This window comes from Budorcas taxicolor, chromosome 16 (genome assembly GCF_023091745.1).
Source record: "Budorcas taxicolor isolate Tak-1 chromosome 16, Takin1.1, whole genome shotgun sequence".
NCBI classification, from domain to species: domain Eukaryota; kingdom Metazoa; phylum Chordata; class Mammalia; order Artiodactyla; family Bovidae; genus Budorcas; species Budorcas taxicolor.
Window position 1 is genome coordinate 29,331,111 of NC_068925.1, and position 20,080 is coordinate 29,351,190.

At 38.9% G+C, this 20,080-nt stretch overlaps 1 protein-coding gene across 1 annotated transcript in view; it reads left to right on the forward strand.

Moving 5' to 3' along the window:
- Window positions 1-20,080, forward strand: part of DNAH14 (dynein axonemal heavy chain 14) — a 388,242-nt gene that overhangs the window by 316,417 nt on the left and 51,745 nt on the right. Inside the window, exons 72-73 of the mRNA XM_052654143.1 lie at window positions 11,370-11,606; window positions 14,767-14,852. Of these exons, the coding sequence (XP_052510103.1) occupies window positions 11,370-11,606; window positions 14,767-14,852 (323 nt within the window). The remainder of the gene's footprint in view (window positions 1-11,369; window positions 11,607-14,766; window positions 14,853-20,080) is intronic.

Genomic DNA, 20,080 nt, shown 5'->3' on the forward strand with positions numbered 1-20,080 from the left:
AAACAATCTAGATTTAGATTCCTCATGCAGTATTTCTCTTCTCTGTCTGACTTATTTTACTTAGCATAATACCCTCTAGGTCCATCCGTGCTGTTACAAAATTTTATGTCTGAGTAATATTCTATTGTATGTGTATATCACATCTTATTTATTCATTTGTCTATCAATGGAACTTGGGACGCTTTCATATCTTAGCTATTGTAAATCAAGCTGCAATGAACATTGGAGGGCACACATCTTTTCAAGTTAATGTTTTTGTTTTCTTTGGGCAAATACCCAAAAGCAAAATTGCTAGATCATGTGGTAATCTCCTTTTCAACTTTTTGAGGAACTTCATAACTTTTTCCATAGTATGTGTACCAATTTACAATCCTTTCTTGTTCCTTCAGTTGAAAGTAGTTCCTCTGCTTTTCATTTTACTTAACTTTATCTGCTTCTCTAAATTTAGGTGAGACTGATAAAGAAGCAGAGAAAGTTGTTGTAAAATGTACTATTACCTATTGTGGTCTCAAAGGAGTGTTCTTATGTGGGAATGTCCCTCTGCAGACTGTGTGTGCCCCATACCTTTGGTGGAGGGCTGGATTTGATGTGGATTCCAGTCACATTTTTCCTCAGGGTGTGTTGGCAGTTATCACCTTGGAAGGAAGTGTAGCTGGAGATGAAGGAGCTAAAGCCTGCACAGAGTATGAGGGAGACTTCCCATCTATTCAGTGTCCATCACCTTGGGAGTCTGCTCCCAAGGTGCTAGAGCAGAAGCCCTGAGGGTTGAATTCCAGCTGTTCCGTTTGCATGTATGTTTTTCCTCCTTCCCCCTATTGGGACCCTTACCCCAAAGAATGGGGGTGCTGAAGCCACGGATGCTCATGTGCCTACAGAAGTCTTGTGGGTGTCCTCAGCTCCCCTCAGACACAGCCCACAGTTGCGTCTTCTCCCTGGTCATGACCAGCCCAGGTCTAGTGATATGCTATGTCATGGAGTGAGTGGGGCTGAAGCCAAGGATACTCATTTGGCTTGGACTGGAGTGCACAGTGAGGTGGTCACAGAAACCTACCAGCTGTGCTGCTGTCCGCAGTCTGGGCTGCCACTTGAGTAAGTACCAACAATGGCCACTGCTGCTCAACTAAGCTATGCCCCAGGCCCCCAAGTCGCCTCTGCATTCCTAGGTAGAGTCTCTCCATAGCTGCTGGTAAGCTTGAATTCAGTGTCGTGCTCTGGCATGGAATGAGCAGATCTGGATATTCACTTGGTTCGGTTAGGTGAGGTCTGGGGGCAAGCCAGCATCCACATACTCTTCGCAAGTGGAGTCCAGCCTTCTCAAGCCTTTCTAGCTGTCCATATGGTTCTCTATTCAGCTAAGGGACTTACCTCCTACACACAGGACCCCAGGACTATGTGTAGCCATTCTGTGGCTTGACTGACACCAGGCAAGTGTCCTTCAAAAAGAAGGGAAAAGTTAAGACTTTCACAGAAAAAAAACAGGAGTTGAGAGAAATACCTGCTCAGTATAAACGTTAAAGGAAGACCTTCAAGTATAAACAAAAGGATAATAGAGACCAACATAAATCCATATAAAAATAGTTGATTCTGTAGTAAAGGTAAATAGATTTAAAAATATAGAAACCTGTACTATTGTAATTTGGACGCATATAATTTATTTTTTTAATTTAAAAATCTTTAATTCTTACATGCGTTCCCAAACATGAACCCCCCTCCCACCTCCCTCCCCATAACATCTCTCTGGGTCATCCCCATGCACCAGCCCCAAGCATGCTGTATCCTGCGGACGCATATAATTTAAATGACAAAAGGCATTTTGAAAACTATAAATCTGGGATTTCCCTAGTGGTCCAGTGGTTCAGAGTCTGCCTTGCAATGCAAGAGTCACAGGTTCAATCCCTGGTCTAGGAACTAAGATCCCACATGCCGCGAAGCTGCTGAGCCTGTGTGTCACAACTAGAGAGCATGTGCTGCAACAAAAGATCCCACATGATGCAACAAAGATCCCACGTGCCACAACTAAGAGGCAACACAGCCAAACAGACAAATAAATAAAACACAGAAGAGCCCTATAAATCTATGTTAACAGGTATATAATATATAAAGATGTGGCTTGTGATATCAGTAAAATAAAATGTTGGGGTAGCTATTAAGAAAGTTTTTGCATGCAATTGAAATTGTTTTTCTCAGTTGAAAATACAATGCTATAACTTTTAAGATGCTTTATGTATTTGTACTGGTAACCCCCATAGTTAATTTTGTGTGTCAGTTTGGCTGGGCTAAGAAATATTCTGATAGCTGATGAAACATTCTTTCTTTTTTAAAAATGTATTTATTTATTTATTTTTGGCTGTGCTGGGTCTTCATTGCTGTGTGCGAGCTTTCTCTAGTTGCAGCAAGTGGGGGCTACTCTTCATTGCAATGCTCAGACTTCTCATGTTCACTTCGCAGTGGCTTCTTTTATTGCAGAGCATGGGCTCTAGGGTATATGGGCTTCAGTAGTTGTGACACACAGGATCAGCAGTTACAGCTCACAGGTTCTAGAGTGTGAGCTCAGTAGTTGTATTGTGATACACAGGCTTAGTTGCCCCTTGGCATGTGGAAACGTCCCAGACCAGGGGTCAAACCCATGTACCCTCCATTGGCAGATGAATTCTTAACCACAGGACCACCAGGCATGTCCCTGGTAAAACATTATTTCTGAGTATGTCTGTGAACTAAGATCCCTAATGTCTCACGACCAAAAAACCAAACATAAAACAGAGGCAATGTTGTAACAAATTCAATAAAGACTAAAAATGGTCCACAGCAAAAAGAAAAACAAACATTAAAAGGAATAAAATACTTAGGAATAAACTTAACCAAGGAGGTGAAAGACTTGTGCAAAACATTTCTGAAAGAAGTTAAAGAAGACACAAATAAATGGAAAGACATCACATGGTCATGGATTGGGAGACTTAGTATTGTTAAGAAAGCCATACTAACCAAAATCAATCTACAGATTTCATGCAGTCTCTATCAAAATCTCAATGCCATTTTTTAAGGAAACAGAAAATTTCTTCCCAAATTTCATATGAAATTTCAAGTGATTCTAAATAGCCAAAACAGTTTTGAAAAAGAAGAAAGTTGGAGGCATCACATTTCCTGATTTCAAACTATATTATAAAGCTACAGTAATCAAAACATTCTATTACTGGTATAAAGGTAGACAAATAGAACAAAATAAAAAAAATGGAGAGCATAGAAATTAACCTTTGTGCGTAGGATCAAATGATCTTCAACAAAGTTATGAAGACTACTCAATAGAAAAAGAGCAATCTTTTCAACAATTAGTATTGGACTGTTAATCAGCTCTATCTTAATACAAAATAAAAAGTTTAAATTTGTAAGAAAAAAGGAAAATAATAGAATTGGAAAGACTAGATCTCTTCAAGAAGATTAGAGATACCAAGGGAAACATTTCATGCAAAGATAGATTCAATAAAAGACAGAAATGGTATGGACCTAACAGAAGCAGAAGATATTAAGAAGAGGTGGCAAAAATACACAGAACTATACAAAAAAGATCTTTACGACCCAGCTAATCATGATGATGTGATCACTCACCTAGAACCAGACATCCTGGAATGTGAAGTCTCGTGGGCCTTAGGAAGCATCACTATGAACAAAGCTAGTGGAGGTGATGGAATTCCAGTTGAGCTATTTCAAATCCTGAAAGATGATGCAGTGAAAGTGCTGTACTCAATATGCCAGCAAATTTGGAAAACTCAGCAGTGGCCACAGGACTAGAAAAGGTCAGTTTTCATTACAATCCCAAAGAAAGGCAATGCCAAAAAATGCTCAAACTACCGCACAATTGCACTCATCTCACAAGCCAGTAATGTTCAAAATTCTCCAAGCCAGGCTTCAGCAATATGTGAACCATGAACTTCCAGATGTTCAAGTAGGTTTTAGAAAAAGCAGAGGAACCAGAGATCAAATTGCCAACATCCACTGGATCATGGAAAAAGCAAGAGAGTTCCAGAAAAACATCTATTTCTGCTTTATTGACTATGCCAAAGCCTTTGACTGTGTGGATCACAATAAACTGTGGAAAATTCTGAAAGCGATGGGAATATCAGACCACCTGACCTGCCTCTTGAGAAATCTGTATGCAGGTCAGGAAGCAACAGTTAGAAGTGGACATGGAACAACAGACTGGTTCCAAATAGGAAAAGGAGTACGTCAAGGCTGTATATTGTCACCCTGCTTATTTAACTTATATGCAGAGTACATCATGAGAAACACTGGGCTGGAAGAAACACAAGCTGGAATCAAGATTGCTGGGAGAAATATCAATCACCTCAGATATGCAGATGACACCACCCTTATGGCAGAAAGTGAAGAGGAGCTAAAAAGCCTCTTGATGAAAGTGAAAGTGGAGAGTGACAAAGTTGGCTTAAAGCTCAACATTCAGAAAACGAAGATCATGGCATCCGGTCCCATCACTTCATGGGAAATAGATGGGGAAACAGTGGAAACAGTGTCAGACTTTATTTTTTGGGCTCCAAAATCACTGAAGATGGTGACTGCAGCCATGAAATTAAAAGACGCTTACTCCTTGGGAGAAAAGTTATGACCAACCTAGATAGCATATTCAAAAGCAGAGACATGACTTTGCTGACTAAGGTCCGTCTAGTCAAGGCTATGGTTTTTCCTGTGGTCATGTATGGATGTGAGAGTTGGACTGTGAAGAAGGCTGAGCGCCGAAGAATTGATGCTTTTGCGCTGTGGTGTTGGAAAAGACTCTTGCGAGTCCCTTGGACTGCAAGGAGATCCAACCAGTCCATTCTGAAGATCAGCCCTGGGATTTCTTTGGAAGGAATGATGCTAAAAGCTGAAGCTCCAGTACTTTGGCCACCTGATGCGAAGAGTTGACTCATTGGAAAAGACTCTGATGGTGGGAGGGATTGGGGGCAGGAGGAGAAGGGGACGACCGAGGATGAGATGGCTGGATGGCATCACGGACTCGATGGACGTGAGTCTGAGTGAACTCTGGGAGTTTGTGATGGACAGGGAGGCCTGGCGTGCTGCGATTCATGGGGTCGCAAAGAGTCGGACACGACTGGGCAACTGAACTGAACTGAACTGAGCCCTCCAATAGCCCCTGGAACACTACTATTTTTGTCATTAAGAAAAAATCTGGTAAATGGAGAGTTTTACAAGATTTAAGAGCAATCAATGCCACCATGGAGGACATGGGAGCTTTACAACCTGGGCTCCCTTCTCCAGTAGCCGTTTCAGAGGGATATAATATAATCGTAATTGATTTACAAGACAGCTTTTTCACCATTCCTTTAAATCCTGAGGATAAAAAGGGATTTGCTTTTAGTCTGCCCCAAAAAATCTTAAACAGCCTTAGTTAAGGTTTCAGTGAAAAGTATTACCTCAGGGAATGAAAAATAGCCCCACCCTATGCCAGAAATTTGTCAATGCCGCTCTAGAAGATACCAGGACTAACTATGAATAAGTATATATGATCCATTACATGGATGATATTTTAATAGCTCATCCTGATAGAGCTCATTTACAAACTGTACTCCAAGACTTGACCCAGGCATTGTCAGCTAGAGGTTTAAAAATTGCCCCAGAGAAAATTCAAAGCAACCCACCCATAACTTACTTAGGAAGGGTTATCAATTCAGAAACTGTGACTCATGCCCCGCTGCAATTGAGAAAAGACCGCCTTGTTACTTAAAATGATTATCAAAAACTTGTAGGTGATATTAATTGCGTTAGACCTTATTTAAAATTAACCACTGCCAAATTGAAGCCCCTTTTTAACATTTTGCTTGGGGATCCCGATCCAACTTCTAAAAGACAATTAACTGCTGAGGCTCAGGAAGCCCTAGGCAAAGTAGAAGCAGCTTTATCTGATAGCTATAAAAAAAATTTGATTTAACAGTAACTTGGCAGTTCCTTTGCCTAACTACTCCAACAGCACCTACGGGAGTTGTGTGGCAAAACGGTCCCCTAAAGTGAATCCATCTTCCCGCCCAAGCTAAAAAAGTGGTAGCTTCTTATCCAGGCTTAATAGCAATGTTGATATTAAAAGGGAGAAAGTGGAGCATTAAATTGTTCGGTAAAGAGCCAGCAGAGATTGTAATTCCGTATAATAAGGAATAACTTGATGCTCTTCTAATGTTTGATGAAGATTGGCAGATTGCTATAGGAAATTATTGTGGTCAAATTTTGCATCATTTACCCTCACATGCTTTGTTAATTCAAAAACTAAAAAAAGAGGAGTGTAAGTATAGTTCTCCCCATCAGATCTTGCAACATGCTCTCTTTGTAATAAATAACCTAAATGCTGATTCATCTGGAACAACAAAATGCAAAGCCATTGGTAAAGTGGAAAGACCTCCTCTCCGGACAATGGAAAGGTCCTGACCCCTTATTAACTAGCGGTCGAGGATGTGCTTGTATTTCTCCACAGGACACAGATGCTCTGATTTGGATCCCAGACAGACTGATTTGCCATTACTTCGAAGGGCACTCCTCTGCCCCTGCCGCCGCCGCCACCACAAGGAACAGCCGCGCGCCGGGAGCCGTGGGCGGGGCCAGCCTGGCTGCCGGGGCCCAGTGCGCTGCCCTCGAAGCCGGTAGTCCCACCAAAGTCTACGCTTGCTTGGCTGCCGCGCCCACCAGCAGGAAAGGCAAGATAAACATCGAGATCCCGGCAGGACTGACAGCTGCTGCAGCGTGAACTCTGACCAGAAAATAATTCTACTTATTCTGTTTGGGCTTGTTTATCCTCTCCTTATGTTTTTCTTTTCACTAATGATTCTGGAAAACTTATTATACAAATGAATTATACAGGTGGACTTAATGTAGTGTCTTGTGAAAAATGTATGCTTTCATCTTGCTTAACTCTTCAATATAATGTTTGTTCTTTTGTGGTGTTAAAATGTCCACCCTATATTATGGTGCCTGTAACTGTAACTACTTATTGGTATGATAATTATGGTCTTGCTGTATTGCAACAACTACAGGATTTGCTGCTAGCACGACCATTTGTAGGCTTACTTATTCTAGGAATATCAGCTTTAATAGCCACAATCACTTCTGTTACTGTGGCAGCAATATCATTGACTTAACAAGTGCATACTGCCCAAGATGTTGACACTATGTCTAAAAATGTTTCTTTAACTCTGGCAACACAGGAAGCTATAGATAGAAAGTTAGAGATGAGGGTGGACGCCTTGGAAGAAGCAATAATGCATATTGGGACTGAACTACAAGCTCTAAAAGCAAAAATGGCTCTGTCATGCCACACCAATTACCGGTGGATATGTGTGACATCTTTGAAAGTAAACGAGACAGATTATGAGTGGGAAAAAAATTAAAAATGATATTTCAGGTGTTTGGAACAGCTCTGATATTTGCCTGGACTTAGGAAAACTTCACAATCAGATACAGACCTTGGAACACTCTCGACTGGATTTTACCACTGCTGGAGCAGCTAATGACTTTTTCCACACCTTCTCTAACTTTATTTCTGGAAAAAACATTCTGTTTAATATCTTCAGTTATGCTGCTGTTGGTGCTCTAATTTTAATCATTCTTCCTTGTATTGTCAGGATTCTTCGGCAGAGCGTTCAGAAGCTCGTGACTGAGCTGCATCTGGCTGTGTTAAGAAATAAAAAAGGGGGAGATGCCGGGAGCCAGCGTGAGGAACTCCACCCGTGGCAAAGGTCATGAGGAAGGAGGCTAGGCATTATGCAAAGGCGGGATCAAGCCTCAGGAAACCTCCTGTTCCCGAGCATCTCAAAACCAGAGTGCCTACTTTACTGTTTCATGCTCTCACCTACACCTCTGACTTTATGGGGGGCTGTCCCTCACCACCTCTCTCGGAGACGGAGTTAACTTGCAGCTCCAGTCAATAAAAATTTCTGGGCGTGACAAGAGTGTTTCAACTTACAAACTCCTCTGAAGGTTCTCTAGCCTGCCTGAGCAGATTCGTCCAGCCACATGTGATTGTTTACAGCCTCCCAACCGTGAGAAGCACAAGATGCTTTAAACTTTCTAAATACAGATTCTTTTGAGAAGTTAGAAAATTATTAGTATAGTATAGTGGGTTGATTAGAAATTATATTCGTGAAGAGTTTTTCATTTGTTGAGCCAATATTTGCTGCTAAATCTCCATATTCCCTGCCTTTATAATGAATATAGCATATAGAAGAAATAAGTATTAACCTTTGATATTAATCATGTTAAACCTTAGGCTAAGTAAATTTCTTTCTTGACTATAACCCCCTGCACCCTCACCCTATAGGAATGCAGCTTTATCTGGTGCCTTTGGAGCGTGGCACCTAGTGTAAGAAAAAAATCACCCCTGGAAAAAATAAGATTTCTGGTTGACTGACCATTATCAGAAAGGGCCTTAAAATGTCAGCAGGCCTCATGGCCAGAAGATGATTTAAAACCCCTAAGACCTTTGTATACTTTTATATGAAGCACCTGATTTTGATAAAATTCAGGTCTGCTGACCCTGTGTGACTCTGTATTCATCCCTATGTATAACAAAAAGTATATAAGCAAACCTGAAAATAAAGAAAACGGATTAGTTTCTGGAAAGACTGATTCCCCCGTGTCCCCTGGCTGAATTCCCATCTGAAGCGTGGATGCTCACCATGTCTACTTACTTGCCCTGGCTTCTAAGACCCACACGAGAGGGAGCCCAAGGCGGGGCACCCTCCACTATTTAAGTGGGCACCAGTGGCCTACGTAGATGGTGCAAACTCCTTGTCTTGGAGTTTTATTGGTATTCCACGTAAACCAAGTTATTCAGCATCTTTTTCTCCACTAATTTTCCTACTACACTATTCTTTTCTAATCTCTATATTTCTAATTAAATAGCTTTTTCCTAGGATGCCGATTCTGTCTCCCCTTCGAATTACCCTGGATCCACCAGGGTTGGACCCCAGCACCCAACCTACCTCTTGAGAAATCTGTTTGCAGGTTAGGAAACAACAGTTAGAACTGGACATGGAAAAACAGACTGGTTCCAAATAGGAAAAGGAGTACATCAAGGCTGCATATTGTCACCCTGCTTATTTAACTTATATGCAGAGTACATCATGAGAAACGCTGGGCTGGAAGAAGCACAAGCTGGAATCAAGATTGCTGGGAAAAATATCAATAACTTCAGATATGCAGATGACACCATCCTTATGGCATAACGTGAAGAGGAACTGAAGAGCCTCTTGATGAGAGTGAAAGAGGAGAGTTAAAAAGTTGGCTTAAAATTCAACATTCAGAAAACAAAGATCATGGCATCTGGTCCCATCACTTCATGGCAAACAGTGGCTGACTATTTTGGAGGGCTCCAAAATCTCTGCAGATGGTGACTGCAGCCTTGAAATGAAAAGACATTTACTTCTTGTGAGAAAAGTTATGACCAATCTGGACAGCATATTAAAAAGCAGAGATGTTACTTTGCCAACAAAAGTCCATCTAGTCAAGGCTATGGTTTTTCCAGTAGTCATGTATGGATGTGAGAGTTGGACTATAAAGAAAGCTGAGTGCCAAAGAATTGATGCTTTTGAACTGTGGTGTTAGAGAAGACTCTTGAGAGTCGCTTGGACTGCAGGGAGATCCAGCCAGTCCATCCTAAAGGAGATCAGTCCTGAATGTTCATTGGAAGGACTGATGATGAAGCTGAAACTCTAATACTTTGGCCACCTGATGCAAAGAGCTGCCTAATTTGAAAAGGCCCTGATGCTGGGAAAGATTGAGGGCAGGAGAAGGGGATGACAGGATGAGATGGTTGGATGTCATCACAGACTCAATGAGCATGAGTTTGGGTAAACTCTGGGAGTTGGTGATGGACAGGGAAGCCTGGCGTGCTGCAGTCCATGGGGCTGCAAAGAGTAGGACATGACTGAGCGACTGAACTGAACTGAAGGAAAAAAAAATGGTGTTGGCAAAACTGAACACTCATATGCAAAGGAATGAAATTGGACTCATATCAAATATAAAAATCAACTGAAAATGGATTTAGGACCTAGACATAAGAACTAAAACTATAAAATTCCTAGAAAGCTTAGGGGAGAAATCTTTCAAACATTGGACTTGGCAGTGATTTTTTGGATTTAACACTGAAACACAGGCAACAAAAACAAAAATAGACAAATCAAAATTATATCAAATTAATATATATCAAAATTATTACATATCAAATTTATATCAAAATTTGAAACTTTCGTTCATCAAAGTACACAGTCAACAGAGTGAAAAGGCAATCTAAGAAATAGGAGAAAATATTTCAAACCCTATGTCTGATAAGTTTATATTTACATGGAATATATAAAGAACTCCTACAACTCAACAACAAAAAAATCAAATAACCCAATTTTAAATACTTGAATAAACATTTGTCCAAAGATTAAATACAAATGGACAACAAACATATGAAAAGATGCTCAACAACACTAATCATAGGAAAATGCAAAACAAATCTACATAAAGATATCATCTCACATCCATTTCTTTTTAAAAAAAGAAAATAATAAGTTCTGGCAGGGATATAGAGAAAATGGAAACCTGTTGATGGGATTTTAAAATGGTGCATATTTGGAACACAGAAAACAGTACAGAGTTTCCTCAAAAAAAAAAAAAACCTAAGAATAGAATTATCATATGATCCATTAATCCTATGTCTGATTCTATATCTAAAAGAATTGAAAGCAGGGTCTCAGAGAGATATTTGCATATAGTGTTGATAGCAGCACTATTCACAATATCCAATAGGTAGAAGCAACCCAAGTGTACACTGGTGACTGGATAAAGATAATGTAGTATATACAGAAAATGGAGTGCTATTCAGTCAAAAAACGGAAATCCTATCACATAGTACAACATGGCTGAAACTTGATGACATTATGCTAAACAAAATAAGCAAGTCACCAAAAGACGAATACTGTATGATTCCACTTACATGAAGTACATAAGGAAGTCAAATTCACAGAAACAAAAGAATGGGTGGTTACCAGGAGCTAGGAGGTGGGGAAATGAGAAAAGGATTACCAGGAGCTAGGAGGTGGGAAAATGGGTACAGAGTTTCAGACTTGCAGAAAGTTTTGGAGATCTGTTTCACCACAACATGAATCATACTTAACACTATGGAATTGTACACTTAAAATGGTTAAGGTAGTAAATTTGGTGTTATGTGTTTTATCATAATTGAAAAATTACACTTTATGTAATTAGTTTTTATATAAGATGGCTTTTTCCTCAACAAAAAATATTTATTAAGCATATACTTTCTAATGAGTAACTAAAGGTAAAGGATACATCTCTTCTTATGTGATCACTTTTCCCTTTTTTGTTAGGCATATATGAAACCTGTAAAAATCAACATCTTCAGTGGGTGTCAGATTCCAGGTGGAAGCAGTGTTTTTATATCAGCAATGAACTAGAGCCTTTTTCTCTTCTATGTAAATCCCTGTTATCAAATGTGTCACAATGGAATGCTTTTAAAAACAGTAACACCGTATATTTGCTGATGAGCACAGCTTTCTCTTCAGAAAATGCTTCCATGGAGGAAAGTGAAAAATCACCAGAGATAGGTAAAGTATTCAGTGTCTTAATCTAACTTCATTACATATGTGTATATATATTATCAAGTTATCAGTGTAGTTCAATATCTTATGAAAAAACTAAAGGGAGAAACGTAACTATATAATAAGCACTTGTTATTTAATGTAATTCTCATTCCACATTTTTCTCCATTTTGCTTTGCTTCCAGATTTTTGCCACAAAATACAATTATGTTTTGCAAAACATGATCAGCCTTAGATATATTTCCTTTACTTTTACTTCTCTGGGATAGCCAGAAATGGAATTGTTGGTTCAAAAGTATAGTTATAGTCGCTTCCAAGTTGTCTTCCTTGAAAGTCCATAATAACTTATATTTCCACCAGCAATATATGAGTGCTCCTTTTCAAAAAAGAGTATTGATTTTTTTAAACTTTTACCAATCTGAAAAGTTTAAAGTCTTTAAAGTTATCTATCAAGTTTAGGTACTTTTTCAGATGTTTGCTTATTTACATACTTTGCCCATTTTCTACTCCATTGTTGATCTTATTTTTTGTCCATTTAAGAATCCTATTAGTATAATGTTGTTATTGTTCGGTGGGTCAGTTGTATCCAAATCATTGCGACCCTGTGGACTGCAGCACACCAGGCTTCCCTGTCCTTCACTATATCCTGGCTGCTGCTGCTGCTGCTGCTAAGTCAATTCAGTCGTGTCCGACTCTGTGCGACCCCATAGACGGCAGCCCACAAGGCTCCCCTGTCCCTGGGATTTTCCAGGCAAGAACACTGGAGTGGGAGCTTATGCAAACTCATGACCATTGAGTCAGTGATGCCATCCAACCGTCTCATCTTCTGACGCCTCCTTCCCCTCCTGCCCTCAATCTTTCCCAGTTTCAGGATCTTTTGCAATGAGTCAGCTCTTCATATCAGGTGACCAAAGTATTAGAGTTTCAGCTTCAGCATCAGTCCTTCCAATCTGGGTTGATTTCCTTTAGGATTGACTGGTTTGATCTCCTTGCAGTCCAAGGGATTCTCAAGAGTCTTTTCCAGCACCACAGTTCAGAAGCATCAGTTCTTTGGCACCCAGCCTTCTTTATGATCCAGCTCTCACACCTGTATATGACTACTGGGAAAACCATAGCTTTGACAATACAGGCATTTGTTGACAAAGTGATGTCTCTGCTTTTTAATACACTGTCTAGGTTCGTCATAGCTTTTCTTACAAGGAGCAAGCGTCTTTTAATTTCATGGCTATAGTCACTATCCATAGTGATTTTGGAGCCCAAGAAAATAAAATCTGTCACTATTTCCACTTTTTTCCCTTTGATTTGCCATGAAGTGATGGGACTGGATGCTGTGATCTTAATTTTTTTAATGTTGAGTTTTAAGCCAGCTTTTTCATTCTTCTCTTTCATCCTGGTCAAGAGGCTCCTTAGTTCCTCTTCACTTTCTACCACTAGAGTGGTACATATTTGAGATTGTCCATCTTTCTTCTGGCAATCTTGATTCCAACTTGTGATTCATCCAGCCCATCATTTCACATGATGTACTCTGCATAAAAGTTAAATGAGCACGGTGACACTATACAGACTTGTTCTCCATTCTGAATTTTGAACCAGTCAGTTGTTCCATGTCCAGTTCTAACTGTTGTTTCTTGACCTGCATACAGATTTCTCAGGAGGCAGCTAAGGTGGTCTGGTATTCCCATCTCTTGAAGAATTTTCCACAGTTTTTTGTGATCCACACAGTCAAAGGCTTTAGTGTAGTCAATGAAGCAGTAGATGTTTTTCTGGAATCCCCTCGCTTTTTCTATGATCCAATAGATGTTGGCAATTTGATCTCTGGTTCCTCTGCCTTTTCTAAATCCAGCTTGTACGGCTGGAAGTTCTCAGTTCATGTAGTGTTGAAGCCTAACTTGAAGGATTTTGAGCATTACCTTGCTAGCATGTGAAATGAGTACAGTTATACAATAATAAAATTACTTATAATTAATTAGCATAACATTATATTAATTTTTGTTTTGTTAAAAATATTAAACAGCTCATTCAAATATTTTTCAAAATCTGTCATTGCTTATTGGATTTGTCTGTAATATCTATAACATACAAATGTTTAAATGTTTGTATAATTATGTCTGTCTTTTCTTTTATAATTTTTTCATTTCCAGTTCTGATTAAGAGGTTTTCTTCTTCCCTTAAAGTCTTCTCTCAGGTTCATTATTGTTTTATTTTGTTGCATTTTGCACTAATCTGTCTTGGATTCATTTTTTATTATGCTGTAAGATAAGAGTTGATATCTTTCATTTAAAGGCACTCTTTACTGACTTTTTGTTAAGTGAAGATCTTTTACTTTGCAAGTAACCCCAAGTTTATCCATTTTTAACTAGATGTTCATGTATTGTGGCCTTTTTAAGATCAACAGAATATATCTTATCTATTTTAAAAAGCTATGTCTCTTATCTAAGTTGTATTTAAAGTTAGACTTTGAGGAAATAATGTAGAAATAAAAGATTGGTAGAAATGATAGCTGTATATGGAATAGATGGAAATGAAAACTAGAATTTTTCCCACCTTGCAAAGAAGTGTGATCCTCTGGTGACTGTATCAAGGGTAAGTGTGACTCTCTATCAAAGGTAAAAGGGGTCAAAGTCTTAAAATATATTTTTATAATATTCAACTTTTCAATAATTTGAAAATCATTGCATTTCCATTTGATCCTCATTTCTTATGTCTGTTATAGGTAGATTCTGAACAGAAATCTCTAGCCTCTAGAGTTATTGTTTATATTTATTAGCTGTTAGTTTATATTCTGTTATATGAATAGAAATCTCTAACCTCTAGTTATCAATTTATAAACAATATATATTCAGGATCAGGTCATAAAATATCGGCTCTGCCCTTTGCTTCTCATTTCTTTTCCTTCTGTCATCCATCATCTTCTTCTAGTTCTCATTCTTCAACCATTTCACCAGAGACAAGTAGAAAGTTAAATCTACTTTAAGATATACCTCTTTTACAATATTAAAGATAGTTAGAGATGCCGGAAATCTCACAGAAATCTCACTTTAAAAGAAGTTAGCAGTGTTTTAAACAAAACCTCACAATTTTATAGTGAAAAAAAAAATCATTGTATTATCTTTTGGTGATCCAGAGTATTTTATTGTTAATCTCAGTTTCTCTAAATTTTATCTAGCTCAAGTTTTTAATGAAAATGAAGAAATATACACTTCTATAAATTTTCCCTGGGAGAAACTCACTCCATTTCAAAGACTTATTTTGGTAAGATGTGCTATGAGAAAATATTGATGTTTTAAATGTTTTGATGTTCTAAATGTTTTGAGCACTTTATCAGTAACTTAAACTCTTTAAATTTTAAACTTTTATGAGCAAAATATATAGATTTTGCAGCTAATATTTAATGAACATTGCTACTAGGGGAAAGCACTTACATTTCATTTTAATGTGCTTTTATGTGGTGGGAGTTCAATTAGAGTAACAAACATTCTTGGCGTCTTTCTGCACCCTTATTCATTCCTCCGGAGAAAGGAGGAAGGACCTGTCACCCAGGTAATCTGAGAGACGAAATCAGTGTGCATGGCTTAGCCCTTCCCCTGTCCCTTTCAGCCTTCCTGCAAAAAGCATAATTTCTGCTCTGCTTCTCAATGCCATAAATTTTACAAGAACATACCAGGGATTTTTACGGAAAAGTCAAAGACTGCCCGGCACTGCTTGTGACAGAAAAGTCTGCCGAATTCTACGGTTTAGTATCAGGAAGTACACCCACCTAAACCATATCCACCACCTTGGCCTGTATTGATAATAAAGATGGTATTTTCCCTGATTCCTTTATTAGTCAATGCCTCAGAATCTGGCTATGAGGTTGGCAGGTTAGGGATGTGAATGGGTGTCATTTGTGAGCCCCTTAAAATAAGTAAAGCTTAGCATGTACTCAGCAGTTTTCATAAATTATTTCATTTAATCTTCATTATCATCTTGGGGGTAGACATTATTATTTCCCCTTTTTATAGAATGCCTAATTGAGCCAGGACTGAAACTCGGACAATTTGACTCTGAAATCTGTGCTTTCACCAGTAACACCATATTATACTTGCCAAAGTAGATTCTTTAAAGTAGATTTTTCTAAATTTGCCATTATCACCTCTGTGAAGTTGCTTAGTCATGTCCGACTCTTTGCGACCCCATGGACTGTAGCCTACCAGGCTCCTCTGTCCATGGGATTTTCCAGGCAATAGTGCTGGAGTGGATTGCCATTTCCTTCTCCAGGGGATCTTCCCAACCCAGGGATCAAACCCAGGCCTCTCGCATTGTAGACAGACGCTTTACCACCTGAGCCACCAGGGAAGCACTTATCACCTCAAACAATCTATAATTTTCCACATTTGGCCTCTACTTTGCTGCTGCTGCTAAGTTGCTTCAGTCGTATCCGACTCTGTGTAACCCCATAGAGGGCAGCCCACCAGGCTCCCCCGTCCCTGGGATTCTCCAGGCAAGAACACTGGAGTGGGTTGCCATTTCCTTCTCCAATTCATGAAAGTGAAAAGTGAAAGTCAAGTCACTCAGTCGTGTCAACTCTTCGCGACCCCATGGACTGCAGCCTACCAGGCTCCTCCATCCATAGGATTTTCCAGGCAAGAGTACTGGAGTGGGGTGCCATTGCCTTCTCCAGCCTCTGGTTTACACAGGAGGAAATCCCTCCTCTTATTTCCCTTTTACTCTAACTTCCTGAAAATGCCAGCCTGAACAGCGAATCATCTTTCTTTTGGTTTCTGCTTTAAATTTTATTTTTACATCACTTTAAAATTTACTCATGATGTTGCAGAAAAAGATTGCACCTGACTTACAGACATTTTTACTGGGCCTGTGGTTTTGTTTTCTCAATATTTCAAGTACAATTTATCACAAAACAAGTGAATTTGAGTCTTTGGAGATCTTTCCTATAAAATTTCAAAATCTCCAATAAAGATAACCAAAATAGCAGAGACTATTTTAAATATTCTATATCCTTATATCTTAAAGTGAGTTGTTTCCTTTCCAACTTTTTATTGTAGTGGCATACATTCATTATTTCATTTACTCCTGATAATAATCCCTCTTAAGTTTATTTAAATATAAAATTCCATGGCAGTTTTATATTTACAGGATTGTGAAAACTCACCACTACCCACATTTAGAAATTTTTATCATCCCAGACACTGTACCAAAAAATTCCCCATTATTTCCTCCCATTAGACCATGGCAACCACCATTCTACTTTCTGTCTCTCTGAACTTGCCTATTCTGTTGTTATTTTTGTTCAGACATTAAGGCGTGTCCAGCTCTTTACAACCCCACAAACTTCAGCGCACCAGATTCCTGTCCTTCACTATCTTCCCAAGTTTGCTTAAATTCATGCCCATTGAGTCAGTGGTGCTGTCTAACCATCTCACTCTCTGCCACCTCCTTCTCCTTTTGCCTTCTATCTTTTCCAACATCAGGGTCTTTTCCAATGAGTTGGCTCTTCACATCAGGTGACCAAAGTATTGGAGCTTCAGCATCAGTCCTGCCAATGAATAGTCAGGGTTGATTTCCTTTAGGATTGACTGGTTTGATCTCCTTGCAGTCCAAGGGACTCTCAAGAGTCTTCTCCAGCACCACAACTCCAAAACATCGATTTTCGGCACTTAGCTGTGTTTATGGTTCCACTCTCACATCTGTACATGACTACCAGAAAACCATAGCTTTGACTATAAGGATCTTTGTCAGCAAAGTAATGTCTCTGCTTTTTAATACACTGTCTAGTTTTGCCATAGCTTTTCTTACAAGGAGCAAACATTTTTTAATTTCATGGCTGCAGTCACTGTCCACAGTGATTTTTGGAGCCCAAGGAAATAAAATCTGTCACTGCATCCACTTTTTCCCTTTCTATTTGCCATGAAGTGATGGGCCCGGATGCCATTATCTTAGTTTTTGAATGCTGAGTTTTAAGCCAACTTTTTCACTCTCCTCTTTTACCCTCATCAAGAGGCTCTTTAGTTCCTCTTCACTTTCTGCCATTAGAGTTGTATCATCTGCATATCTTAGGTTATTGGTATTTCTCCCAGAAATCTTGATTCCAGCTTGTGATTCATCCTGCCTGGCATTTCACATGATGTACTCTGCATGGAAGTTAAATAAGCATGGAGTGACAATATACAGCCTTGACCTACTTCTTTCCCAATTTTGAATCAGTCTGTTGTTCCATGTCCAGTTCTAACTGTTGCATCCTGACCTGCAAACAGGTTCTCTGGAGGAGGATAAGGTGGCCAGGTATTCCCATCTCTTTAAGAATTCTCCACAGTTTTTTGTGATCCACACAGTCAAAGGCTTTAGTGTAGTCAATGAAGCAGTAGATGTTTTTCTGGAATCCCCTTGCTTTCTCTATGATCCAGCAAATGTTGGCAATTTGATCTCTGGTTTCTCTGCCTTTTCTAAATCCACCTTGTACATCTGGAATTTCTCATTGAAGCCTAGTTTGAAGAATTTAGGGCATAACCTTACTAACATGTAAAATGAGTTCAATTGTACAGTAGTTTGAACATTCTTTGGCACTGCCTTTCTTTGGGATTGGAATGAATACTGATCTGGATCACAGCCTTGTCGTGGCAAAGGGGCTTGCATAACTCTATGAAGTTATGAGCCATGCCTTGCAGAGCCACCCAAGACAGACAGGTCATAGTGAAGAGTTCTGACCAAACATAGTCCACTGGAGAAGGGAATGGCAAACCACTCTAGTATTCTTGCAGCAAGAACTCCATGAACAGTATGCCTATTATAGATGCTTCATATAAGTAGAATCATGCAACATTTATCTTTTTGTGTCTGACTTATTTCATTTAATGTCTTCAAGTTTCATCCATGTTGTAGCATGTGTCAGAATTTTTTTCAAAGCTGAATACTATTGCATTGTATCCATATGCCACATTTTGTTTATCTACTCATCCGTCCATGGACACTTGGGTTGTTTCCACCTTTTGGCTGTTGCAAGTGATGCTGCTGGAACATTGGTATATACATTTGTTTTTTTTGTTTTTATTTTTGTTTGGGTTTTGTTTTTTCTTCTTTTGAGCCAAAATTTTCAAATTGAGAAATTTGACATAAAAATCCAGATTTCCAGCATTTATTAAAAAATTAGAAGATCAGCTAATACTTGGCCCACAATCATCCATAGCAATAGCTAGAGCTGAGTACTCTCTGCCTTTTTGGAGCAGTGTATCATAGTCTTCACTGCTCCCAATTATTTCCTGACACTGAAGTTGAATGCTATTCACCATTTAATATTATATTTGCATAATTTTTTATTATACAGGAGAATTATTTTTCTTCAGCCCAACCCACTTCTCCAGTTTATGTTATCCACCTGAAAACTTTAGACAGATTGATTCCTCTACTCTGTATGTGGATTATTGATGCAATTATGACATTAAGATGTATTTAAGCTATATTAACTGAAAATGCATAAGACTTAACAGTCTGTATAGTAAAAACTCCATTTGTGGGGTTAGATATTCATGTGTATGTAGAAAATATAAAGAACGACAAGAAACAAATAATGGTTATCTAGGAAATAGGTTCTTCATATTTCAATTTATACTTTTTTTAAAACTTTATGTAACAAGTTATATAGCAAGTATTATTTGAATTTTATGTAACAAGTGTGTATTACCTTAACAAAATTAACTAGATTTTAAAACCCATGCTACATTACTCTCCCCCATTAAGCTCCAAGTGGTTTTAGTTTATCACTAGCAACTTTATGAAGTATAGTCATCCTGTTTACCAAACTCAGGTGCCGGGAACCAGCACAGGAGATCCCACCCATGAAAAGGTCATGCTGAGAGGCCTGACGGGCAAGGCGAGTCAGGTCTCAAGGGGTCCTCTGTCTGAGCATCTACCCCGAAACCAAACTCTGTCTGTTTACTGTCTGCTATACTACTCTTCTGACATAACAGGGGGCTATCCCAAAAAGAGTTAATTCAGAGCTCCAGTAACAGTCTCCTGCATATAAAAAGAATGTCTCAGTTTAAACCCCTTTGATGGCTTTCTAACTTACCTGACCGGTCTCCCCGGACTTTTACAACTTGTGAATTGTTTATAGCCCCCCCAACCATGAGAGGCACGAAACTTAAAACATCTTAAAGATATAGGGCCTTTTAGAGTTAAGAATTAGTTTGGTGAAGAGTTTGTTGAGTTAATGTTTGCCGCCAGGCCTCCATATCCTTTATCTTTTAGGCACCTGGGAGGATATTAATCAATGTAATCAGGATGCAGAAATAGGAATATAGTAGTTTTGATGTTAGCAGTACTAGAATTTTGAGTTAATTAATTTTCTCTTTGTTTAAAATCACTGTACTCCTTTTTCCTTGTTATAAATTGTTGTGTCCTTGCTATGTAAAAATGTAACTTTATTTAGTGCTTTCTGAGAGTGGCACCAGACTTTGGGAAGAACAACACTATTACCCATATCAGAA